The sequence below is a fragment of the Moschus berezovskii genome, chromosome 24 (genome assembly GCF_049115385.1).
Source record: "Moschus berezovskii isolate FMDL1 chromosome 24, NW_MosBer_1.0, whole genome shotgun sequence".
Classification (NCBI taxonomy): Eukaryota; Metazoa; Chordata; class Mammalia; order Artiodactyla; family Moschidae; genus Moschus; species Moschus berezovskii.
The window spans coordinates 32,772,766-32,798,913 of record NC_142483.1 but is presented as its reverse complement, the minus strand read 5'-3'; the positions used below and the strand labels follow the sequence as shown (position 1 = coordinate 32,798,913).

General features: G+C 46.6%; 1 protein-coding gene across 1 annotated transcript in view; it reads left to right on the top strand.

The window, feature by feature from the left end:
* The first annotated feature begins 1,455 nt into the window (after positions 1 to 1,455).
* PDZRN3 (PDZ domain containing ring finger 3) overlaps positions 1,456 to 26,148 on the top strand; it is a 271,755-nt gene continuing 247,062 nt past the window's right edge. Inside the window, exons 1-3 of the mRNA XM_055414335.2 lie at positions 1,456 to 2,308; positions 17,676 to 17,762; positions 25,111 to 25,218. Of these exons, the coding sequence (XP_055270310.2) occupies positions 1,586 to 2,308; positions 17,676 to 17,762; positions 25,111 to 25,218 (918 nt within the window). The 5' untranslated portion in view covers positions 1,456 to 1,585. The remainder of the gene's footprint in view (positions 2,309 to 17,675; positions 17,763 to 25,110; positions 25,219 to 26,148) is intronic.

Here is a 26,148-nt window from a genome sequence, read left to right as displayed (position 1 = left end):
CAATTAGACAAAATGGATGCTGTAATCCCACTTTCCAGACCCCAGAGCCACACTAAACACTGAGATTCAACTTTTCCACTTCACTATTCAGGATCTGGCAGCACTTCCAAATGAGAATGCCATAGCTTGATTTCTTTCTTACCAATTCTGGCCAGATGTTTCTTAGCCATATCTAGAGCCTGGGGTAGAGAAAGAAAAATTTTAAAAAATCATCAAATCCATGGATGTTGCTATGAATTGATCACATAAGTTGGAATTCCAAAGTACTATTGCTGAAAACTGCCCTGCTTGAAACTACTCCTCAGCAGAAGCAAAGCATCCAGATTCATGGACTGCCACTTCCCAATCAGGTGGAAACCCACTGAGTAATAGCATCAGCACCACTTGGAGGCTCTTTTTCACAAGCAGGTTGTCAGACTCCACCCCAGACCTACAGGATCAGAATCTGCATCCACAGTAAAATTTGAGAAAGAATGCTCTACAGGGTCTTCAGGAGTAGTTTACTTTTTGCCTTCTCTCAGCCTGAGTTTCCTCAATTGGAATATGGAAATATAAGAAAGTGCATACAAAGGGGGGGGGTGTAAAAAAAACTGAAGGAAGACAGTTCACAGGGGCACAGCAATGTGGGGGACTATGAGAACTTCTTCAGGTTCTACACTGTGCAGTTTTTAACATTGTAAGACCAGGGTTACTTCTTTTGTAATGGGGGAAAACAATTTTTAAATACAGCTGACGCTGTCTCACAATACTGTACTGACGATTTTTAAAGGGACCAATGTAGCAGGGCCCAGCACTATCCTTCAGTGCAGACAAGTCGAAGGTGTTAAGTGAACTGGATGGAGCCAGCCTGCAGCCGGCGAGTAGCTCTACGAAAATTGGCCCTCATTCATTCGCTCTCAGCACCTGGAAACCTTGGCCTGGCAAACTTTGGGATCCGCTGAACCTCGGATCTGACCTGTAGTTGCTGGAGCGTCCCGACGGCTCTGTAACTTTCCCTGGAATGAAATAAATAAATAAAGACCGTAAGTGCTGAAATAGCGGACCCCACACTAATCTCTGCAGTCAGCCACGGAAAAGAGGAGGCAGGGGAGTGGAGTCAAAAGTCGCAGTCTGGCCCGGATGGGGCTCCAGGGAAACGAGTCTGGGCGGCTGCAGCATCCTCAGAGGCTAACTCTGTGAGCGTTCTCGGCTGGCATTCTGTCTCCTGCAGCGAAAACTGCAAGAGAGTGGAGCGGAGTTTCCCGAGAGAAGGGCTCAGGCTGGCGGCCTGGGCGGGCCAGTCCCCTCGGCGAGCTTCTGGATCTTCCCACTTTCCTCCGCCTCCCTCCCCTCCCTCTCTCCTCCCTTTTTGCGTCGGGCGGGCGGGAGGCAGCCGAGGCACAATGTTCTTGCGCACGCGCTCGCGCAATTACGGCCGAGGAGTTCTGTTCCTCGGGCATTTTCCGAGGAAGTCTGGAGCAATTAGGCTCAGTCCGGGGAGAACCAGCGAGCGAGCGGGCGGCGCTGCCGGCGCGTCTGGGCTGCCTCGCAGGGAGGGAGGGGGCGGCCGGCCGCCCGGCGGCGACCCCGGGCCCCGGCCGCCACCATGGGCTTCGAGCTGGACCGCTTCGACGGCGACGTGGACCCGGACCTGAAGTGCGCTCTGTGCCACAAGGTCTTGGAGGACCCGCTGACCACGCCGTGCGGCCACGTCTTCTGCGCCGGCTGTGTGCTGCCCTGGGTGGTGCAGGAGGGCAGCTGCCCGGCGCGCTGCCGCGGCCGCCTCTCGGCCAAGGAGCTCAACCACGTCCTGCCGCTCAAGCGCCTCATCCTCAAGCTGGACATCAAGTGCGCGCACGCGGCTCGCGGCTGCGGCCGGGTGGTCAAGCTGCAACAGCTGCCCGAGCACCTCGAGCGCTGCGACTTCGCGCCCGCGCGCTGCCGCCACGCGGGCTGCGGCCAGGTGCTGCTGCGGCGAGACGTGGAGGCGCACATGCGCGACGCGTGCGACGCGCGGCCGGTGGGCCGCTGCCAGGAGGGCTGCGGGCTGCCGCTGACGCACGGCGAGCAGCGCGCCGGGGGCCACTGCTGCGCGCGGGCCCTGCGGGCGCACAACGCCGCGCTGCAGGCCCGCCTGGGCGCGCTGCACAAGGCGCTCAAGAAGGAGGCGCTGCGGGCCGGCAAGCGCGAGAAGTCCCTGGTGGCGCAGCTGGCCGCCGCGCAGCTGGAGCTGCAGATGACCGCCCTGCGCTACCAGAAGAAGTTCACCGAGTACAGCGCGCGCCTGGACTCGCTTAGCCGCTGCGTGGCCGCGCCGCCCGGCGGCAAGGTAGGCGCCCGCCGCCCGCCCCGACCCCCTGCTAGCCCTGGGGCGCCTCGCAGTCCCTGTGGTCTTGGGGTTACTGGGAGCTTCCGGGAGCATCTCTGCCTGCCTCTTCTAACACTCCTTGCCAGATAGATCGCTTTGAGCCGCTCGGGGAATCATCCTCACCTTGGGAACTGTTGTCCTTACAGATTAAACTCAGGGTGAGGTATAGCTGCAGCAGCTTCATCGGTTCTGGAAAAACTAAAAGGAATTCGAGAGCAGCGCAGAGTTAAGAGTGAGTGTGGCTCTTGAGTCAGAACCCTGCAGGGGCTTTGGTACAGACCAGATGGATGATCTTGGGCAAGTCGTTTAACCTCTTTGAAGGTTGGGAAACAGGGTTCCTCTACACGTGACAGGAGATAAGATACTAACACACGCGATTTTAACTATATCCATGCACCCTCAGGCGGTCCGGAAAAAAATCAAAGGAACCCACAGCCCAGCCCCTGGAGACTAGGTTAACAAGGTTTCCAGAGGAGAGGCCGCTGGAGTAAAAGCTGGATTCCAGTGTGAGCTTTGCTGCCAGCTAGCTGGCTGACCTTGAGCAAGCTGCTTAAGCTCTCTCAAGTTGGAAAGTAGGGCCCTAGAGATGTGACACAGGGGGTGAAACACTGCCAGGCCCCTCCTGTGGTATTCCTCCAGGGATTGAAAGAATTCCAGAAAGAATTAAAGGAACTGCCACCAAATATAAAGTAATAATTGGCAGTGAGGCCTCTGGAGTTAGAACTGTTTTTCGAGTCTGGGCTCTTGGCTAATGTTGTGGCTTAATCCCAGGTGCTTCAATCTCTCTAAATGTAAAATAGATTCTTTGCCCGCTTCAGGGAGAGAACATATGAAAAGGATCTAGCAAGTTGCCCTGTAGAGAGCAAATGCTCAACAAGTGCTGCCTGTAATTATCTCTACCCTCCTCCCCTTGTAGGCTATCCCCCTGTCCTAGGAGTTGGTATAATTACAACAGCCACTACTGCTGGAGGCTTGCCTTGCTCCAGGCCTTATGCTAAGCTCTTGTGCTTCTCAGCTGTTTCCTTTTTAATCAAGTAAGGGAGGCAGGTTGCTTCTCGTTTTGCAGACGAAGAGAACTCAGGACCAGTGAGGGGCAGCCCTGGCCCCTGAGTCCTGGCTTCGAGGTGGCAGAACTGGGTTCCGAACCCACAGATGCCCAAGCTCTTAACCACCATCGTGTCACTTCTCAGTGTAACCCCAAGTATCGTTTACTGAGGGTTTCTTATTTACCAGCCTCGGTAGCAGGCACTCTGCCTGCATTCTGTACGTAATCCTCTGAGATGAGGAAGCAGGCACAGGTCACAGAACTTGTCCAGGGTCGAACTGTGACGCAGGAGACAGCTAGGATTCAGGTTCCACCTCAGTCGTCACGCTTGGGCATTTTGACATATTGGACTCCCAAATTCTTTGCTGTAGGAGGCCGTCCTGTGCACTTGAGCAGCATCCTTAGCCTCTACCCACTGGATTCCAGTAGCATCCCCTCCCCTTAGGTGTGACCACCAGAAATGTCTGCGTGTGTTGTCACGTATTCCCTGAGGGGACACAGTCACCCACAGAGAACCAAGGTTTCCCTTGATTGCAGAGGCCACCTTTTCACCAACTGGTGAGGTGCCTAGGCCATGCCACTGCCTCTCTGGTCGCCTGTTGCAAGGGAAGAGAATGTGTGTGCCGGAGGGGTCCTCAGGGGCCTGCGTCTGCTTGTCTGCTTCGCCTCTCTGGCCTTCTCCCAGCCCCCCTCTCCCATAGCGCACACCGACTCCCCCCTCTCGCCTCCACCCCGTCCTGGCCCCTAGCCTGTCTGTCAGCTGCAGCCCCAGCAGCTGGCCTGCTCTGGGCGAAGGGCAAATATTTACAGCTCTGAGGCTCACCCAGGACCGCACAGGCGTACAAAAGACTGGTGTGAGCCTGCAAGTCCCCAAAGCAGGGGGCCAAGCTCTGTCTACAAGCAGGCGCCGGGCTTGGGGTGAAGGAGTTCCCGGAGTTTCTCCTGTTTATGCTGTCATCTGGACTTCCTGCGGAGTTTTAAGTGATGCTTATTTATAAACAAGCCATTCACTTCCCCGGAGTTTATACATCATTCATTGTTAAGCTGGTTTATTATTTCTTCTTGCCTTTCTGTTTTCTTTCTGGAGTGTTTGGGTAAACTCTCTCTCGGAATCAAAAATATGATACTTGAATCAAAATTGTGGATGTTTTTGAAGTTCTGTTGGGGGAGTCAGGATAATTAGGGGCATTAAGCTTGGGGACAAGATGTTGCTTTCTGAGCTTACAGATGAGTTTCCTTCTGGAGTTGGAGTGCTGCTCAGGACTTTCATGGACCTTAGTGATGGCTTGAGAACAGCCAGGAAAGACCTGGCCTGAAAGCTGAACTCATTTTTTCTGGCCTCAGACCCTGGCCGTCTCAGCCCAGGACTTAGGGGAAAGCGAGCTGCTTTCGCCTTAAAGTTAACCCCTAGTCACCCTTGGGGAAAGCTTTTGCTTTTCCTGCATCTGCCAGACAGACCCCCTCCCACTGCAGGCTGTTTAAGAACTTGTTTATTTCATTGGCTGGACTCTCTGCTCCCACTGGGTACTGTTTATTCTCTTCTAAAAGGCAGAAGGATTTATATTCCTTGGAAACGGGCATGCACAACACTTTTATTATTTTTTTTTAAAGTCCTATCGCTTACCTCTCTGTTAAGAGCTAAAGTAGATAAGAAACACTCAGAAGATTTTTCCATACCCTTTCTTCAGGGCTTTGGAACTTGTACCATAAAATGATCTGGTCTGGCATTATTTAAATAATCTTAGATTGCAATTTTTGATATCCGCTGAAGAGAGGAGTCTGGCAGGTTATAGTCCATGGGGTCGCAAAGAGTCGGACACCACGGAGCAACAAACACTTAAGCATTTAGGGTTTAGAGCTAGGGTTTTGCATTGTTTCTTCTGCTCTGAAAGGTGAGCTGGAACAGGTCTTCTCAAACCTTCATATGATTGGAATCACCTGGAGATGAAACAAGAGATTCCTGAATCTCACCCTTGGAGATTCTGCCCCATAAGGGGCTGGTATGGAGCGTGAGGTTCTGGCAAGTTCCCAGCTGATGCTGGGCCACCTGGCACATTTTGGGTAACTGCTCAGCCAGACAGAGAGTTTAGGCTCAAGTACAGACGTAGACCAACATGTGTTCTTTTTCTTCACACAGTTATGATTTTACTGATCATTGTCTAAACATCTCTTCCTCAATATTTTGTGAAGGACCAGTGCATCGTTCTCAAACCCAGAGTGCCTAGCAGTTGTATGATAGGTAACATGGCCCAGAAAGGCATCTTGAACAAATCTGCAGCCCTATCCAGGCTACAGCAGACTTGGTGAAACTATACTTGAAGATGTTAAAGAGTTTAGCTCCCAGCCTCAGTTTCCCACCCTGACTCACCACCTGATTCTAAGAAAAGCATTCCACAGCTGAAAAAAAAAGTCTTTGACTTTCTGGGAAAGGGAAGGTTCTGGGCATAACTTTCCTTGGAATTTTTGAGAAACTTGAGACTGAACCTCAGTAGCATCTGCTCTTTTACCTCCACATCCAGTCTTTCATTAAACCTGGTTGATTTTACTTCCTGAACACTTCCTGAGTCTGTTCACCACTCTCCAGCCCCATCATGTCATCACTTTGGCCCAAACCAGGATTTCCTGACCTCAGCACTGTTAGCATCTTGAGCTGAGTAATTCTTGGGGGGGGAGGGGTATGTGTGTGTTGTGTGCATTATAGGAAGCAGAGCAGCATCCCTGGCCTCTACCTACTAGATGCCAGGAGCAGTTCCCACATCATGACAATCACAGATATCTCCAGACACTGTCATTGTCCCCTGTGGGACACAAATCAGCCCTGGTCTCAACCCCCATCACCTCTTACCTAGACCACAGCTGTTCCCTCTCTGTATCTTCTTGCTTCCTTCCTGTGACCTCATGCTGGGAATCATCTCTTAGAAATGTAACTCTGATACCCTGCTCAGTCACTAAGTCATGTTTGACTCTTTGCAATGCCAATAACTATAGCCCACCAGGCTCCTCTTCCCTGGGATTCTCCAGGCAAGAATATTGGAGGGGGTTGCCATTTCCTCTTCTGCGAGATCTTCCCGACCCAGGGATCAAACCCACATCTCCTGCATCGGCAGGTGGATTCTTTACCACTGCGCCGCTTGGGAACTTAAACCCTGCTGTGCCTCGAGTTTCCGTTGGATGGATGTAAGGTGAAGCAAACTCTGGGTCCTGCCTGCCTGTACTCTTTTCGCTTCAGTCTCTCTTCCCAGGTTCTGTGATCTCTGGGAATAGACCCGTGAGCTCCTTCCTGCCCCCGGGCCTTTGCCCTTGCTCTTTTTTTCCTAGGAACAGTCTTTTCAGTTGCTCATCACTAGGTAACCTAGGTAACCAGCAGGTTTTCCAACTCTTCACCTTCTACCCCTTGCCTTTCTGTCGTCACTTAGGGTTTGCTCGTGACTAGATGACCTTTCTAATCCTCCCACCATCATCACCTGTGGAAAGCCCGCCCTCTCTGGCCTGACAGACTAGGGCTGGTCCCCTGAGACTCTCATTTTGGTGCCTGCATGGCCTTCTTCACTGCGGTAACTGAATAACGGGAAGAGCTGTTTATTGTCTGAGAGGGATGGTAAAGGAAGGACCACGTGTGCATTCTTCAGGGCTGTGTCCCGGCACCAGTTCAGTCACCAGGTACGCCGTGAACTCCCGATATGTTTTCAGTGAATAAATTCAAGATTGAAAGGGTGTCTTGTCAGCTGTCAAAACTTTTCAGATTGCTGACCAAGAGTGAGCTTGTTAGCTCACTCTTAAAAAAGAATGAGTTTTTCCGTGACCTGCAAGTGAACAAAATTGTTTCCAGGTTTGCGGGAGGCATGCTTTTTGTTTCCCCAAGATCCACCCAGATAAAACTGTATAAAGCCCCAAATCCCAGAAATGATTTTGTCCGTTTCAGAACTCCTGGAGATAAGTGAATCTATAATAGACAGTTGTATGGAAAGGTGTTCCAGATGTCCAAACAGTTTGAAATGTATCTATCAGAGTGTTCACAGTTCAGTGTCTTTTCTGTTTCTGAAAAGCATCAGGAGAATGTTCCATGGTGTCCCAGTTCAGCTAAAGCGAGTTGTGGGCTATTGCATCCATTTCATTTCATTGCTATATAAAGAAAACCAGGATTCAGCTTACAGATGTGTTTCCCAGCTACACTGGCTGAAATGATCATAACTGAATAATAGGAATTGGGAATTCTGTTGCTGTCTATCTGTAAGTGGTTCTTTCTGAGTTCAGAAATGGTGTTTGCTTCTTTGTAAAAATATTTGATGAGAGAGAATCTATTTATAAGCTCGTTTGTGTTGGCTGTAGACACAGAGGTTAAAAGGAAGAGAAATAACATTCATTGAGTTTTACTGGGTGCCATACACTTAAGGTGCATTGTGTACGTACACACATTAACTTCCCCATCTTATTCATTTGGTAGGTGGTTTTTTTTTGGTAAGAGAGACAGATTGTAAAACACTATAAAACAGCTGGGTTCAGGCTAGAAGTTATATGGATTTGGATTCTAATTGTGTAGGGATAGGATTTGAACCCAGAACCTGATTCCAAGCTGTTACCAAAATAAGACAGTATTTCCTCCTGAGGCGGTGTCCCCTGCAAAGGCTCACACAGGTTTCCAGAGGGCTGCTTCTCTACGTGCCAGCACTGTGTAGGTTAGAGAAGTGGGTGCAGCTTCAGAAAGACTCTGCAAACTGAGTACCCACAACCCATTAGAGATGGTAAAAGAAAGATGCTGAAGGTCAAATAACTTCCCCAGCACCATCTTCTGGCTCCAGGTTGGTCGGATGGCTTGTGGTTCATGGTGATGAAGTGGGTTCACCCCAGGCTGTAATTCCCATCTTCAGAGGTCTAGTGTGGAGCACGTGGAGTATAAAACAAACCAGGTTCTCACTGTAAAAGAGAGCCAAAAGGGAAAGAAAAAGGTGGTGTCTTGGATGGAGTCAGGCCTCATTCGCTAATTTTTAGTCATTCCCTAATTTTGAACCTAGTAGGTTAGAGAGTGGCTGGTGGTAGGAAGCCAGTGAAATCCTTCCAAAGGTGTTCTTTCAGGTTAGCTTCTCAAATGCTTACACACTGTATGCCAGGCACTGGGATGGGCACTGCTGGGAACAAAGGGGAATGTGCACAGCTCTCACCCCTGGATTCGTTAGACTCCCACTTGTGTCTCTGAAAACACCACGTCGTTCTGTTCTTCGCTCACACGAGTTGCGGGTCACCTCTGTCCCCCCTGACTAATGGTGTTCTAATAAGCCTGTTCCAATAAGAAAGGGAAGTGGTATAACATAATGATTACTCTTGTAAAGAAAATAGCTAACAGATGGACCCAGGCATCCATCTTTCTCCGCCATCCCATGAGTCTGTTTATGGGGAGCCTAAGGGGCGGAGCCACAGTGCAGCCCATGTGTGCATGGCCCTGCAGTGGTCCCTTCTCCAGGAAGGGGAGTCTGATGAGCTTTTCCCCTGGCAGAGGACCTCAAGGGTGTGCAGAAGTGAGTCCTGGACAGAGGGGTCACCCATAGAATTCTGGGAGAATCTGTTTTCAGGTGCCCTGTCTTTGCTGCGTATGGATCAGGAAGAGGGTGAAGTCCCATTCAGGTTGTGCATCAGGGTTGGATGCAGGCCTTGTGTCACTGGCAGTTCCAGGGTACCCTGAATTGAGCTGGTATGTGATCAGTATCAAACCCTGGAGTCAGTGATATGCAGGCTTCTATGCTCCTTCTGCCTCATTGTTGAGGGTCTCTGGGAGGATCCTCTAACCTCCTATAAGCCTTAACTGCCTCATCTCTAAAACGGGCTAATGCTATGCCCATATGAGACAGACTTTAGGATAAAATGAAAGTGTTTGAAAGTGTTAGTTGCTCAGTTGTGTCCAACTCTTTGTGACCCCGTGGACTGAAGCCCACCAGACTCCTCTGTCCATGGAATTCTCCAGGCAAGAATGCTGGAGTGGGTGCCATTCCCTTCTCCAGGGGATCTTGCTGACCCAGGGATTGAACTTGGCTCTCCTGCAGGCAGGATCCTAATCAGGCTTACCGAGCATTTGTTGAACATTTATTAAGTACCTGTAGGTTTGGGGTTCTTCTCCAAGTAAATCACCGAAGAAACTTTAGAAATTGGAGATGGTTTAATGGAGAAGAAGGAAAGGGATCTTTTACTCAAAGGATCACAGGCTCGTTGCAAGCCTCAGTCAGCCCTTGGGTAACCCATTCTCTGGGTGTCTCTTCTCTTACTGCTTGTCAGTGCTGGAGACTTTGAGAAAGAGGGGTGTTCGTGTCAGTTGCACTGCATCTGGGTAGCAGCTCTGGGCTGTACCTAAAGCTGCAAACAACATGTGCTTTCTGCATGTTTATGTGTATTCATTTGTCCTTCTGCAGTTACCAAACTAACGAGAGGTCAGTTCAGTTCATTTGCTCAGTCACATCCGACTCTTTGCAACCCCATGGACTGCAGCACGCCAGGCCCCCCTGTCCATCACCAACTCCCAGAGTTTACTGAAACTCATGTCCATTGATTTATTTGGTCATGAGAACCAGCCATCTCATCCTCTGTCACCCCCTTCTCTTCCTGCCTTCAGTCTTTGCCAGTATCAGAGTCTTTTCCAATGAGTTGGCTCTTTTCATCAGATGTACAAAGTATTGGAGCTTCAGCATCAGTCCTTCCAATGAATATTCAAGACTGATCTCCTTCAGGATTGACTGGTTGGCTCTCCTTGCAGTTCCAGTGACTCTCAGTAGTCTTCTCCAACACCACAGTTCAAAAGCATCAATTCTTCGGCACTCAGCTTTCTTCACAGTCCAACTCTCACATCAGTACATGACCACTGGAAAAAACAAGAGGAGGGGAGGCAGGCCAAACTCCCACCATCCTGTAAGTGGGAACATAGGACATTACAGCTGGGTAGCCTTTGCTTTGATTCTGATTTGCAGGAGAAAATGCTCTGGGTTGGGTGACTGGATGGTCCCATCTCAAAAATTGAAACCACCTTCCATTCCATCAAGTGGAAATGTGAAAATCCTTTAGTACCTTAAGTCAGTTTGTTGGGTCGGTGAAAATGTCACCTGGAGGTGTTCACCAGAAAAACAGATGATCAAAATGAAAGACACAGTCTTGAAATCAAACTCATGCAAATAGAGAAGTAGACGTGGGGGTTTCTCAGGTTATTTAAATATAATAGCAACAGGCTAAAAATATGTGTATATTTTTGGCCTAGGGCAGCACTGACAATCTGTACTTAATTTCTTAGGGTATTTTTCAAAAGCATCTTGTTTAGCTTATGGTTGAATGTTTCCTAGTCTGTGGCTGCAGGAAATCTTTGTTCTTTTCTGCCTGTCCCCCATGCCCTTTATCTCTTTTCCTCATCCCTATTCACGTGGCAGGTACATGCTGCTAATACTTCTGTTAATCTCATCCGCTTCCAATTTGTTTTCAAGCATCATTCCCACTACTCCCTTTGGTCTTAGGTGTGAGCAGTTTCCCCTTCTGTTCTTCCTCCAAGAACCCCTTCTTTAGAACTGAGGTTGCAATTACAGGGAGGGCTTAGTCCAGGCTGCTTCCCCATTAAAAACATATTTCGACTGACGAAGAGGACAGCATCTCAGTTCAGAGAAAAAGAAGGCACCCCGTCTCTTTAGGAGAGAATGTCTGGTGGCCAGCTCGGTCTCCTAGTCCCCCAGCCCTGCCCTCCACATTTTTGCCCTGTCTTGTCACTAGTCAGCAGACAGAACTGTTTCCCAGCTGTGTGAGTCTTTGAGAGCTTTGATAATCTGAGGCCGAGAGGTGTCGCGTCATCCCAGATATGCAGACGAGTGGTCAGTCAATTACAGTGCTCAGAACCCGCCGGGCGGCTTTCCAGTCAAGCCAGTTCTCAGCTGCGAGTCCCACGGCGGCAGTAATCAAGGAACACCCGTCACTGGGCGGAAAGGCGTTTGTAGAAAGGATCCACATTGACGGTGGCATGGATGGACTTTGGGGGCTGCCACATAGCTTAGAAGATGGCTGGCGTCCAGGTTTCTGAGGCCGGGTCGTTTGGAGGAGAGTGGCGCAGTGACTTTAGAGTGATGCTGAGAGGGAGAGGGACTGAGCCATAGAGAGACAGTTCACATTCTTGGACTTAAAACAAGAACAGCCGCCATATGGTGTCTTTCTGACAGAGGACTTGTGACTTCTGAGTTCTCACCATGACTTTTAACTTTTATTTCCCTCCTCTTAATCTTGTCCAGTGAGACGTTAAATTGAGCAGATTATAAACCGGGTGGTTTTTTTTTTAAAAAACACTGATCTGGTAGTTACACATTGGAGTATAATCGCCAAGCTTATTTTCAGCAGAACCGATTGTATGTTCCTGAACTTGGAGTTTCTATTTCTGCTTGTAACTTACCTGCCGTGGATGGCTCATGCCACACCCCCTTCTCCCAGGTTACTGAGTCTCTGCCCTGTCACCATCGGAAAGACCTAAATACCTACCGAGGAGACCCTGCAGTGCCCTGGGGGCCTGACTGTCTACTTGAGTTGGATTCTAGGGTGGAGATGGGGGGCTGAGCATCTGTTAGAGCTTTGTGCCCACTCCCCATGGAGGCAGTGCTGGCTGGACTCTAGAATATGAAGGCATCTTTGTTTCCCATCCCCAAGTTAGGGCTCTAAGTGAGAGCTCCTCGCCCTCCCAAGTCCTGGCTCTGGAGGGAAGAGACCCTGCCATTGAGGAAGAGTAATGAAATAGGGGGCGACTCTAGGAAAAGCTGCCAAGGAGATGCCATCTCTTTTCCATTTTTATTGTCCCCCCATCAAGCTCTCTCACTTTAAATTTTCATTGGGATGTAGCTGCTTTACAATGCTGCCCTTAATTTCTGTTGCACTGCACAGTGAGCCAACTATATGTACACTTATGTCCCCTCTTTTTTTTTGCATTTCCGTTGCATTTAGGTCACCACAGAGCACTGAGTAGAGTTCACTGCGCCAGCAGTCCCTGACCTCCTTGGCACCAGGGACCAGTTTCGTGGGAGACAATCTTTTCCAGGGACTGGGGGCTGGGGATGGTTTCGGGATGATTCAGTGCGATTTACTGGGCTCTTCATGTCTATTATTATTACATCAACTCCACCTGAGGTCATCAGTCCTCAGATCCCGGAGGCTGGGCACCCCTGCTCTGTGCTGTACAGTAGATTCTCATTAGTTACCTGTTTTATACACAGTGTCAAAAGTGTATTACATCACTCCCAGTCTGTCCCTTTCCCTTTCTTCTCTGCCCATCAAGACTCAGTCCTCTGGTAGAATTGGAAGCTGTCCCAGTGTCCCAGCAGCCCTCCAGCGTCCTCTGTTCCCAGCTGCTCCCTCCACTGTCCGTATCCAAGTCCACACTTTGTTTGACTTGATGTCTCTTCTGTCCTGTCATGAGGACATCTCCCTTCACACCTGGGAACGTCCTTTGTCTGATTTCCCTCCTCATGCCCCAGCCGTGATCAGTACCCTCTGCCCATCCCATCTCCACGGCCCTGAAGCTCCAGGTTCAGGCCGAGCTGCTCCCCTTGTCCGCATCCTGTCTCTCTCCCACCGCCTCCAGGTTAAAATCTGCCTCCTGGCCCTTCAGCAGCCCTCCAAGACCGCGCTGCTCTTTCTCCAGCCTTGGGAAGAAGAGAAATGTGTACGTGGGTATAGTTCCCATTTGATGGCCAGATGTTGCGATGAACACGTAACTGTCTCTGTTTGCTTAACTGCAGGCCTCAGCTCTCCCAGACTTGCTGTAGACTAAGTTAATTTAGGATTAGACATTTTCCATTTCCGGGGTTTTGTAGCAGAGTCATTTATGTGGTCAGACAGTACCATAGTCTCAGTGCTGTGCTTGGGTTGTGTCTAGAGTCCTTGCTATTGGCCAAGCCCTGTACAGAGGCACTGGGCAGGGATAGTCCCATCTCATTCATGTTTCAGAAGAAGCCATTATTATCCTCCTCCTCAGAAGGAGAAAACTAAAATCACGTTCTGACTCTGAAGTCCAGGATCTTAACCATCACCCTGTTCCGGTGAAGAACACTGTATTCTTATGGCACCCTTTGGGGTATAATAGGTACTCTGATCTTTGCCACTGTTGGTGCATAGTCCAAAGAAGCCTTGCTTAAAACTCTAATTAGAAAACAGATTAGATGTCTAATTCTTCCTGACATTTTAATGTGAAGGCTGAATGTTTTGAGGCAAAGGGGTTTAGGGTGGGCTGCACACGTTTACCAGCACAGTAGCAAGAACTTGACTGTTGGAGTCTGTGGATTGGGTTCCAACCCCGCCCCTCCCTCTTGGCAGCCACGTGATCTTCAGCAAGTGTATGCATTTCTCAGAGCCTCAGTTTCTCAGGTACAGAGGTTTGATATAATACCTGCCTCAAAAGCCTGATGTTTTGGTTACGCAGTTGTTTATGTGAAAGAGAGCTCTTTCCTTTTATTTTGTTATACCAAGACATTGAGAAAGTTTCAAAGCATGGGTCATGATAAACTACCAAGACGGAGCAATATTGATTAAATTTTCCTTTAGATGAATGATGTTACAATCTGTAACATCTGTGAATAGCTGGGAAAGCAGCATTGATGAGAGACTTTGTCTTTATTCCATTTGTCCATCCCTTGAGATCTTTTGTGGCTCAGACGGTAAAGAATCTGCCTGCAATGCAGGAGACCCAGATTCGATCTCTGGTTTGGGAAGATCCCCTAGAGAAGAGAATGGCAACCCGCTTCAGTATTCTTGCCTAGAGAATCCCCTGGGCAGAGGAGCCTGGGGAGCTATAGTCCATGGGGTCACAAAGAGTTGGACATGACTGAACGACTGACATTTTCACTTTCTTTGCTTTACTGGGTGGAGTATAACTGAATACCCTCTATCCTGATACACTTTGAACCCAGGAACAGATTAAATCATTAATCAGAAATGAATCTGCTAACATGGTATTATGTGAAGCCTCCTGTTAAAATTCTCTATTAACATTTCTTCTGAAGAATCAGAAAGTAAACAAAAGTAGTTCAGGTTGCTTAGGGGGAAAGAAGTGGAAAGGAAAATTCAGAATGGAGCTCAGGGTGTCGGAGAAAAGGAACTGACCTTTGAGAGTTAGAGAAATGAAAGTAATTCAGGCTAGCCAGAGCGTTTCTCTTCTCTGTCATCACTCCCAGCATCATGTGTTGAAACTTCCATGTGGTGGCTCAGTCCTGTAAATTAGTCCTAAAATAGGCAGTGTCACCTAAAGCCAGTGTGTAAGCCTGCCGGACAACAGACTGGATCAACACGCTTCTAGAAAAAGAGAACATGCTGTCTTATCCCCTGCGGTCGATTGTGTCTGGCAAGGAGGGTTAGAGGGTTAACTTGACTGTTAACTTGACGAGTCTTTGCAGATTGCTGTTTGGCTAAATGATGTTGTTTCAGGCATCGTCTCAGTTGGTCTCCATTGTCCCTGGAAAGAGATCTCTGCGTTTGGGACCAGACCTAGGTGTCTCTGGGTATCTCAGGTTGGATCTTTTGGAGATTAATAGTTCAATAAAGAGTTTATAGAGTTTTGTTCTGATACTGGTTTCCTGGCCAAGACCTCCTATAATGAGTTTCTTTGTGGAGCTTTTTGGAATGCCATCAAGGGAATCAGCTTGGGTGGGACCTAAGATGTTGCCAGCCTACATGGCACTCTTCTACATTCCGCACAAGAAGGATGTTAGTGTAGAGAGCTGAGGTCTAGAATCTAGGAGATCATGGGTTTAAATGCCAGTGACCTCTTACTAGCTCTTTGACAAACTTTTTTAATCCTCCCAGTCTTCCCACCTATATCTTGAGAATGGTAATAGTGCCAGTTGATAAGATTGGTTGGATTATTAGACAAAATAAAGCACTTAAGTGCTCAGTGTAATTTCCAACACATGATAAAGAGCCAGTAAATGTTAGCTGTTATCATTGTTAATGTAATATGATTTCTTTATTTTTCATTTTTTAAAAAAATAGTTATCACACAGTAGATTTAAAACTAGTCTATTTTAATCATTTAGCTGTGCATTCTCCTTTTTGCATCATTTGAGGTTGTCCAACCAGAGCTATCTGCCTTAGATTACTGTGACCTGGCAGTTTCTATCATTGATTAGTTATGAAAGCCAGAAATGTAAGCTATGTATGATAACTCACTCAAATTCCCATGTATTTCTTTTTCAGCTCTCTAAGGTAACAAAGCAAGATGTGGACTTAGCAACCTTTTCCATTTCCAAGACAGAAAGATATAAGCTGTTTCAGTTTGCAGAACATTGCATTTACATCTCCAAAGTATTAGGGTGATTCTGCAAGTTTTAGTCTCTTTAATTTGAAAGTTGCTGTTGGTCCAAATTAAGGATAAAGATTGATAGCATTGATGAAAGTGAAAGTCACTCAGTTGCGTCTGACTCTTCCATGGAATTCTCTAGGCCAGAATACTGGAGTGGGTAGCCGTTCCCTTCTCCAGCGGATTTTCCCAGCCCAGGAATCGAACCCGGGTCTCCTGCATTGCAGGCGGAGTCTTTACCAACTGAGCTACCAGGGAAGCTAGATGATCTGAATGGTGGTACTGCGGATTGGAATTTTTTTTTTTTTAAGTAGGCAAATAGTTGTCATTAATGAGGCTCTGCTGTTTTTTGTTAAGTACGGTAGCTTGATAGAGACTGGCTTCTCTTATATACTCTATTTTCTGTATCAAGTAAGTGACTCTGCAGAAATGAAGATTTTGTTATTTTGTTCTTATCGAATACCTAGTTATTCCATCAGAAACAGCCTGTTTCTAATAGTAAATTATCATTTTCATTTTTTATAGTGTTTTAGTAATTGATGCTAACTTCCGTGACATTTTTAAAAATATTTTGAGTTCTGCTATATACTAACTAGTCATGAGAAACAGGCTTGTTTACTGAGAATGTTAAGCCCATGGAGATAATTTTACTCATTGAGACCTATTAGTCTTTAATATATGTGTGAATGTGTGTGTGGCTATGTTGTGCATTTTTCCTGGTCAAATATGGAACAGTGTTTTACATTGACAGTAGTGGCAGAAAAAAACCACTGGGCACTGTAGGTCAGAAAGTGTGGCTTTCTTTGCCAGCATGGTGGTCAAGTCAGATAGCTGCATTCATGTCATTCAAATGTTGCCATTTATTCACCCCCCCTGCCGCCCCCCCCCCCCCCCCCCCCCCCCGCCAAAGTGTAAGGCACAAGTTGCACCAGGAAGCAGTAAATATCAGAATAAACCTGCTTTTGTGATAAGCTTCTAGTGCTGTTTTTGAGAAAGCATATAATGAAATATTTCATACTTTTTTTAAATGCCACATTTAAACGATACCCTGTTTAAACAGAAAATGTGAGTGAAGCGATTACAAATTTGTAGCCAGTGCATGTGGACCTTTGCATACCATTCAAATAGTTGGAACCCTTTCAGTGGTGTATCAGCAAGTTTAATATTTATGTCAAAGCTTATTAAGTGATAGTTTGCGCAGGAGGTGAGATCTATTTTTATCCATCTGTCTGTTACTGGAGAGTGTTGGTTGGGCTGCCATGGCATCTCCATCTTCTTTGACTGTTGAACATTGCACCTCTGAGACCTGCCGGGGCCACTTCTGCTTGTTTGATTTAAAAGTGGCTCACGTGGTCCCACCTGCCTTAAACAGAGTGTTTTCTGTTCAGCAGTCTGCGTCCTCAGGACTGGACAGTCATTACTTTGTGAAAATGCCCCCTCCTCCCTTTTTAGTTAAGATTTGGGATTTTCCTTGTTCCCACCCATGTTTGAGTCTGACTTTTTAAGCACTATTTCTCCCCCCAAGTCTCCCAAACACAGATGACTACTGATGGGCTGTATATGTGCCCAAGCTTCTGAGGGGATTGCTATTGGAACCTTCCATGGCATATTTAAGGTGAATGCTGCTGTTGAGAATGGCTGAGGAATAGAGGTAGCCGTCGAAACAGCCAGCCTATGGTGGGCTGGCCAAAGCAAAGATGTGTGGGCAGAGCAAGGTGTCACCGAGAGCAAATGTTTGTTACTTCTGTCTGGACTTCTTCAGGTGTTCTTAAGTGCTCACCACAGGGTCTGATGGGATCTAGAAATATTTGTAACCTCCTCAACACAGACCAGAGTTTCAGCATGAGCCTCCCAAATTTTCTGGGTTAAACTTCTCTAGAGATATAGGGTTTTTAATGATCAGGTTGGCAATCCATGAATCCATTTAGGTAGAAAATTACTCCCATTGTTTTCCTAAATGTTAATGAAATGTTGAACTCACTTATTCCCTGCAGGGTGAAGAAACAAAAAGCCTGACTCTTGTCCTGCATCGGGACTCCGGCTCCTTGGGATTCAACATCATTGGTGGCCGGCCATGTGTGGTATGTTAGTTGTTGAGATGGGTTTTACAGGTCCTTGATGTAGCTGGGAAGAGGGGTCAAGGATTGGGGTGTGAAGGGTAGGAAGCCTTCATTCTGCTCTAGTTAGAGTTCATTGTGCATTTATCATCTTCACACTCGGGGTTTTTTATCATCTTGTTTTTTATTAAGGCATAGTTGATTTACAGTGTTGTGTTAATTGCAGGTGTACAGCAAATTGACTTGGTTTTGGGGATTAGTTGTGGTCTCCTAATGTAGCATTGTCTTAGTCATACAATAGCTAATCCTAGCTGTTTAGCTTTGAAGAGTTCATGTCTAGTTTGATAGCAGTTGAACTGAGAAAAGTCATGTTAATATGTGTGAAATTCTGCTCAGTTTTATGAGACAGCCTGGATGGGAAGGTAGCTTGGGAGAGAATGGATACATGTATACGTTTGACTGAGTCCCTTTGCTGTTCGCCTGAAACTATCACAACATTGTTAATTGTCTGTGTGCTATGTTTAGTCACTAAGTTGTGTCCGACTCTTTGCAACCCCATGGCCTTTAGCCTGCCAAGCTCCTCTGTCCATGGAGATTCTCCAGGGAAGAATACTGGAGTGGGTTGTCATACCCTCCTTCCAGGGGATCTTCCCATCTCAGGGATCGAACCCAGGTCTCCCACATTGCAGGTGGATTCTTTACCATCTGAACCACCAGGGAAGCCCAAGAATACTGGAGTGGGTAGCCTATCCCTTCTCCAGCGGATCTTCCCAACCCAGGAATCGAATCAGGGTCCCCTTCATTGCAGGTGGATTCTTTACCAGCTGAACTATGCCCTCGATACAAAATAAGTTTAAAAGAAGAAAGGATTGTGCAGTTGCACTGGGGGGCTTTGCTGGAGTCAGGGCTCCAAGACTGGCAGTCTTGTCAGGACTTCTACCTGCCTTTTATCAGTCAGGGGCCATTCCCTCGTTTGTGGGCTGGTATATCCTTTGTGCTTCCCTCTCACTGGAGCTGTTTGTTCACCCCATTCATCATGATACCCTCCTCCAGAAAGGGGAGGCTGAATGCAGATCTGTTAATTTAACTGCCAGGAAAATGTCTGCTGAGAGGGCTCTGGGGAGGTGGCAGAGAATGTGTTCCGGAGTCTCACCTTTCATGCGGGATTCCCAAAGTATGTGTCATCTCTTGTTCTTTTCCTTTGCTCAGCCTTTCCTCATTTGTCTCAGATGGTAAAGAATCTGCCCGCAGTGCAGGAGACCCAGGTTCAGTCCCTGGGTGGGGAAGATCCCCTAGAGAAGGGAATGGCACTCCACTCCGGTATTCTTGCCTGGAGAATTCCCTGGACCGAGGAGCCTGGCGGGTTATAGTCCATGGGGTCGCAAAGAGCTGGACACAACTGATTGACTAAGATCAAACATCTTCCTCATTAGTCAGCTTAAGAGGAAAATAATCAAGGAAAAGGGAAAGAAAAATCAGATTCACTCATTCAACAATTAAGCATTATACATGGGCTATTTGCTATGGACTTGGAGATACTGGCCAGGGAGACTGGATCCCTCTGGTCATTGAGTGTATGTCCTGGGTGATATAAGGCAAGAAACAAGTATAAAGAGTAATTACAGATTGGGAGAAGTACAGTGAAGGGGAAAAAATGGGAGGATGGCTATGCTACATACCAGGGAGCAAGGGGCATCATTGCCCAGAGTGATCAGGAAAGAGCGGAAGGGATACAAAGCCAAATCCTACAGCATAAGAAGATGTCAGCCATCAGGATGCAACTAATGTTTGCCCTGCCTTCATGGAGCTCATGTCCAGATGGAGAAACTGATGAATTAGAGAGGGAAGCACTGTTCGCACTGATAAAACTCTGTGCCTGAGTTCAGCTAAAGATGCTTTGGGAGGCAGTTAACCCTAGGAAGAAGGCATCATGGGGCAGGCCATTGAAGCTGGGTTCTGAAGGATGAGTAAGAGTTTGCTAGATCAGAGGTCCATATATAATATATTTAGTTGAACAGTCTATAGAAAAATAATTTGGATATAGTTGTTTACAAATTATACATATATTTACTACTGAACTAATATTACCTGTCTTATAAAAGTTGCATGCTAAAGAATCATTTTAAATGATGAAATTAAAATATGAATATGGTTTTTAATATACTGTTTCATCATTCCACTGTGTTTCATTGCAAGTACCCATCTTTAAAGGCCACTGAGATAAAAGAAAGTGGACAGACCCAGGGAAACCTGGACAAGGACAAAGACAGAGTTGAGGAGAGTGGCAGGGCATGGTCAGAAAGAGGCCAGAGAAGAGGAGGCGGGTTGTGATGAAATTCCCTTTGCTTTTGGCCAAAGCCACAGTTATAACAACAAACGGGCATGGTTTATTGCAAGAAAATGACAGCTTAGTAGTAGGTAATACGTAGTTATTAAAATGATGAACTGATACATGATTTGCTTGTAAAATATATTTTAAAAAGAACACTTCTAGATGATGAGGTTAAAATAGAATGAAGGTTGGTCTGGGCAAGGAGCAGTCCCTCTTGGCTGAGCCCCAGGGGTGTGGACATACCCTTGTTCTTCCCATCATCTTAGGGGAATTCTTAAACTAAAATGTTCTCTGTGCTCAATCACTCAGACATTTCCTACTCTTTGCGACCCCATAGATGATAGCCTGCCAGGCTCCTCTGTCCATGGCATTTCCCAGGCAAGAATACTGGAGTGGGTTGCCATTTCCTTCTCCAGGGGATCTTTCCAGCCCAGGGATTGAAACCAGGTCTCCTGTGTCTCCTGCATTAGCAGGCAGATTCTCTACCACTAGCACCATTTCAGACACCCACAGTTATGTCAGATTGGGACTTTTTTGCTTTTCCCTTCTTTTCTGGTTGACTGCCATCCCAGGCAGCATTGCTGCTTTGATTCAGTCCCTGCTGCCGAGGGTCAGGCTTTCCAGCTGTGAGAGGGGCTGGGCTGAGGGAGCCAAATGGGACTTGACTGGCTCAGTCATGGGCCCAGGACCACAGGGACTCAGCCCTCCACCTTATCATCGGGAGAACGTGTTTTGCCACTTGGCCCATGTAACAAGACAGTTGGCTGCAGTTGGTTTTTATTCATAATTATTCACTCTCTCCCTATCCATCATTACCATTACCATTTTAAGAAACACCTACAGTAAACAAAGATGCTTTTCGTTTTTAGACATTTTGAAAGCTGCTGTAGCCCAAAGAGTCCGAACCAGGAAGCTCTCTTCTCTGCACACCAAAGCATATATATAGAAAAGGGGAGCCTAAATTTTGCAAAATGCCTGAAATGGAGAGGCAAACTCATGGCTTGGCAATTGTTGTCAGCCAACAATGGGAAAGCCCACAAAGATGGTAATTCATTTCTGTACCTCCCCAGGGATGAAAGGATGCTTCCAAGCTCACTAGAATGCAGTTTTGTTTTGTTTTTCTCAGACTTACCAAAAAATATGTTTTAGGTCATTTTCTTTTTCCTTTAAAAGAGTGGTATAAGCACAAACTAGACTGATTTTTGAAGCATTAAAGGGCTCTCGGTTTATGTGGTCTTTTTGTGAGAACTCCACGCATAGCCCTGGGGAGGGAAATTGAATTCCATATGCATGTGTTTGCCATCGTGTTTTTAAAAAAGTGTCCTGATTAGCAGAAGCAGGATAATGAAACCTAAATGGATTCTGCCCTGTTGCCTGGAAATCTGGCAGGTCATTGAGAACAGGCTAATAAGCCAGGATGAGCAACGATGTGTACTCATTGTTAGTTACTGGAAGTAGAAGGCAGGGCGAATGACGTGTGTGTTTCCCAAGGAATTCCTGTGTTGGATGCTTGGTTGAGTTGTGACATAAGCCCAGCGGGGGGGCTCTGACATAAGGCTTTTGATTGCACCATGCAGTATGTAATGCTCTTAGCAGAATCACATCACCCATTCACGAGTGTTCGGGTCTCTAAAGAAACAGCAGCCAGTCTGGTGTATCAGACCCTCAGCCTTTGGCAAGTTTACTTCATTGTCTGGCACCCCTGGGATGCAAACAAGCCCTTTCATTTTTCTGTTTCTCAGGCCAGCAAACCCAAACAAATCTTAAGCCATATTGGTTCACCTTGTTGCATAGCTTTACCTTAAAGTGTGTTGGGAGAGGAGCCACCAAAGAATAGAGAGATGTGTTCTGAGAGGATCAGGAATGTTCTGGATTTGGTTTCTCTGATTTTGTGCTTTCTATGTCTTTTGCATTCTGTTCCCATCCCTTATCACAGTCTTCATATGACCTCAGTTTGGTGTTTGCTCTTGCCTGTCCCTCTCTGATTTTTGCTGCGACTTTCTGATGCTCCTTAAGATAAATTACTTCTGTTCAAATGTATTATTCTGCAAAACGAGCCAAAACCGAAATCTCAGCCCCTGTCTCCTCCTTCCTCCCCAGCCGAGAAATGCAAAGCAGTTCAATCAGAGTAAACACAGATTTCTTTTCATTTGGTATATTGACGTCACCTCCTTAGGAACTTAAGCTTGTCCATAAATCCTCTGTGGTCCGTTGAGACTCTTGAGGGTCCTCTGGTGAAATATTCCATAGCCTGGAATGCTATATTTCTGAATTGACCTGTATTTTTGAAATTTTTCTCAGTGGGAGACAGTGTTGCACTTAGAGTTTGTGTAAGAGAATCAGCCTATCCTGAGTGAGAAACAGACCTTTGCCACTCTTTAGCTGTATGACCTTGAGTAGGTTATTAACCTCTCTGTCTCAGTTTTCTTTAGTCTACAAAATGGATATTTATACTACTTACCACTTGTGGCTCTTATGAGGATTAAATGATGGACAGAGAACGCTCATTATGTACCTGGTTGTTGTTTAGCCGGCTCTTTGTGACCCCCTGGATTGTAGCCCACCAGGCTCCTCTGTGCATGGGACTCCCCAGGCAAGAATACTGGAGTGGGTTGCCATTTCGTTCTCAAGAGGATCTTCCCAACCCAGGGATCAAACCCATGTCTCCTTTTTTAGCTGACGATTCTTTACCACTGAGCCACCAGGGAAGCCCCATGTACCGGGTGTGTACTCAGTAAATAGAAGCTGTCACACTTCTCTGTGCTTGTATCTGAGATATACTTGCGACTCGTGCGTCCTTAGTAGTGGCCGTGAGAGAGAGAGGGGTCTCAAAGAAATTCAGACGGGAAAGGGTTAGTGTGCGGTAGACCTGAGCGAAGGGCTGGATGATGCTGGGCAGTGGTGTCTTTGGGGGCCCGCTGATCCAGCTCAGTGCCCGCGGTCTTACAGATCCCTCCCCTCTGGAAGAGTGTTGAGGGAACCCAGATGGCAGTGGGAGACTTATCTTTGTCTTGTGGGGATAGATGTTGAGAAGAACACTTAATGCTCATGTTGCATTGTGATTTTAGTTTCTTTTGAATCCTATTACAACATTATGTAGTGTTGCGTGTGTGTCTGTGAGCAGCGGGGCAGGGAGGGGAGGGCAGAGTTGGGGAGTGTGTGGTTTTCCCACCGTGGGTTCCTGCTGTTAGACTTCAGGGGGTAGACTGAACCACTTCAAAGTCACCTCTCTCCGTCTTTAGAATATAGGGTTTGGGGTTTATTTAATGTTTATAAAATAGAATCTTGATGTATTTGCATTTGATGTATTTGTATTTTACACATTTGATGTATTTGTATAGAGAAATGATTACTGAAGTAGATATTCTTATGGCGTTATGGCAGGGAACTCACCAGGATGGTGGATTGGGGAGTTTTTTGTGGAACATCCTGAACTTACTTCCCAAATCTTTTTGTTTGGAAACAACATGCGCTTTTGCCGTTTCATTTCTAAATCCATCTGTTAATCACGAGAAATTTAATCCATGCTCTTGGAGAGTATTCATCCCAATGCTGTTTGGAAAGAAGTTCATGAACAAGCTGTGAGGGTTTTTTGTTTTGTTTTGTTTTTTTAATGAGTTTGTTGGAGCTTTTTGATTTTAAATAAAGGAAAGACTTTGAGCAGTGAGCTGTCTTCTTTCCCAGAGACTTTCAGACTGGAGTTTGAAAGATCTAAAGGGATTCAAAGAGATTGGAGATCAGAATTCATTAGAATTGAAGAGGTGAGGGCTGGTGCATGGTGGGGTTTTCTGATGCAAATCACAACAAAAATAAAAAGCCTATTTTCACCATCAGATTATTAAATTTACAATTTTAATATTACATTTGTGCTTGTAAGGATGTGAGAATATACTCTGTTGAATGAGCTATCAGTACAGGCTCTCTGAAGGGTAATTTGGCAACATCAATAAAATATGCATACTCTCAACCCAGCAGTTCCATTGCTAGGGATTTGCAGCAGTATATATTAGCAAAGGTATTTATTTAAAAATACAGGTAGAAAGGTATTGGAGGTGATACTGTCTCTAATAGCGAGTAACTGGTGTTAGTAGTTCAGTTGTGACTGACTCTTTGCAACCCCATGGACTGTAGCCTGCCAGACTTCTCTATCCATGAACCCAGGTCTTCTGCATTGCAGGCAGATTCTTTACCGTCTCAGCCAGCAGGGAAGCAACAACTGGAAACAGTGCTAATTACTCCTGTGTGAGGATTGTCTAGTCACTTAAGGAAATGAGGGTGATGGTGGGTCAGATGGTGAAAATTTTCTAACATTTTTAAAGTTAAGTGAAAGAGTTGTGTGGAGCATAATCCCATTTATGCGTATAAGAAAGGAACAGATATATGTTTAGGAAGGGGATGGGCTTCCCTAGTGGCTCAGGTGGTAAAGAATCTGCCTGCAATGCAGGAGACACGGGTTCAGTTCCTGGGTCAGGTAGATCCCTTGGAGAAGGACATTACAACCCACTCCAGTATTCTTTCCTGGGAAATCCCATGGACAGAGGAGCCTGGCGAGCTACAGTCCATGGGGTTGCAAAGAGTTGAACATGACTGAAAGTCTAAGACTTTCACTTAGGAAGGTGATACATTAAAATGTTTTGGAAAAGGACTTCCTGGCGGTCCAATGGTTAAGATTCTTGAGTTTCCACTGCAGAGGGCAGAAGTTCCATCCCTGGTCAGAGAACTGAGATCCCATATGCTGTGCTGCCTGGCCAAAGAAAAAATGTTTTAGAAAGGATGGATTAACTGCCAATCGATGCTACAAAGGGATAGAAGGACTGTGGGTTAGAGATGGAAGGGACTTGCCATTTTACACCTTTTGGTGTAAATTATTTTACCATGTGTTAAGTTTAGCTTAAAACAGATATGAGGGGAAACAGCTGACTTCCACCCCCTTGCACTAGTGACACCAGCAAGAGTCCATTACTGTTTTAAGAGTGTTGGCTTGATTTTCATGATCAGCTTAATGCCTAGCATTCATGCCTTTGTTTTTTTAACCCAAAGGACAACCAAGATGGATCGTCCAGTGAAGGAATCTTTGTATCCAAAATAGTTGACAGTGGGCCCGCAGCCAAGGATGGAGGCCTGCAAATTCACGACAGGATTATTGAGGTATGTGCACACTGCCAGGGTCTTTTATAGGCTGAATGCCATGCAGTCTTCATCCGGCTCAAGGCTAGATGTTTGTTGGGGAGGGAGGCCTCAACTGCTGGCTGTTTGGGCGGGAGACAGATTTCTCTGATGGTGTGGGACCACATTGGATGTTGATTGCCTTGGTGTTAAGTTTTTGTTTATATTCAGTATAGAGAAGCCAAAGTATGAGTGGCTTGTTCACGATTTGGCTCTTTTCATGCGGCTGTGCATCTGTTCTGTGTGCTTCAGTTGGAGCTTCGTGTGAAAACCACTGGGGAGTTGTGTGTTAGTTAGAACCAGATGAGCAGTCCCTGTTGTGCAAATGGTGGCTCTGTTCAGGTCGGTGACCAGGGGGTCATTGTGTCAGCTTTGGGATCACTGTCACGTCCTCAGGGCTCACGGCACACAATTATTTCTGCATATGTGTCATACCCCTTTTCTTCGTCTTGCCTGTTGTCCGTTGTACCAGTTGCTTGACTTAAGGGATTGCAGACAAAGAGTGATTTTCAGGAGGATCACTTATCACCAGTGTTCTCATTTTCAATTCTTCACTCATCATTTTAAAGTTCTGTGCAGGAGGTTTCTAGTTTTCTGCTGGGGGAGGTAGCTACTACCGCCCAATCATAGGACCCTTGGGAATAGGGTCAGTGTCCTAGCCTGCCCCAAGCTGCCGAAAGGGAAAGAGTTGTTTGTGTGGCCTGCTTGTATGGGCTGTCATTGCAAAGTTTGATATGTGACTATTTTTTGTTTGTGATTTTGATTGTTCTTTTAATGGGTGAATACGGGGGCTCAATTTGTTGGATTTTCTATGAGGGAAAAAAAATTAAGTATGAGAATCCAGGTTGAGACGTTGAAGCCCATAAGAAGCTCGCCCATGTGTTGTTGCCATAAAATAGCACGTTAAATAGG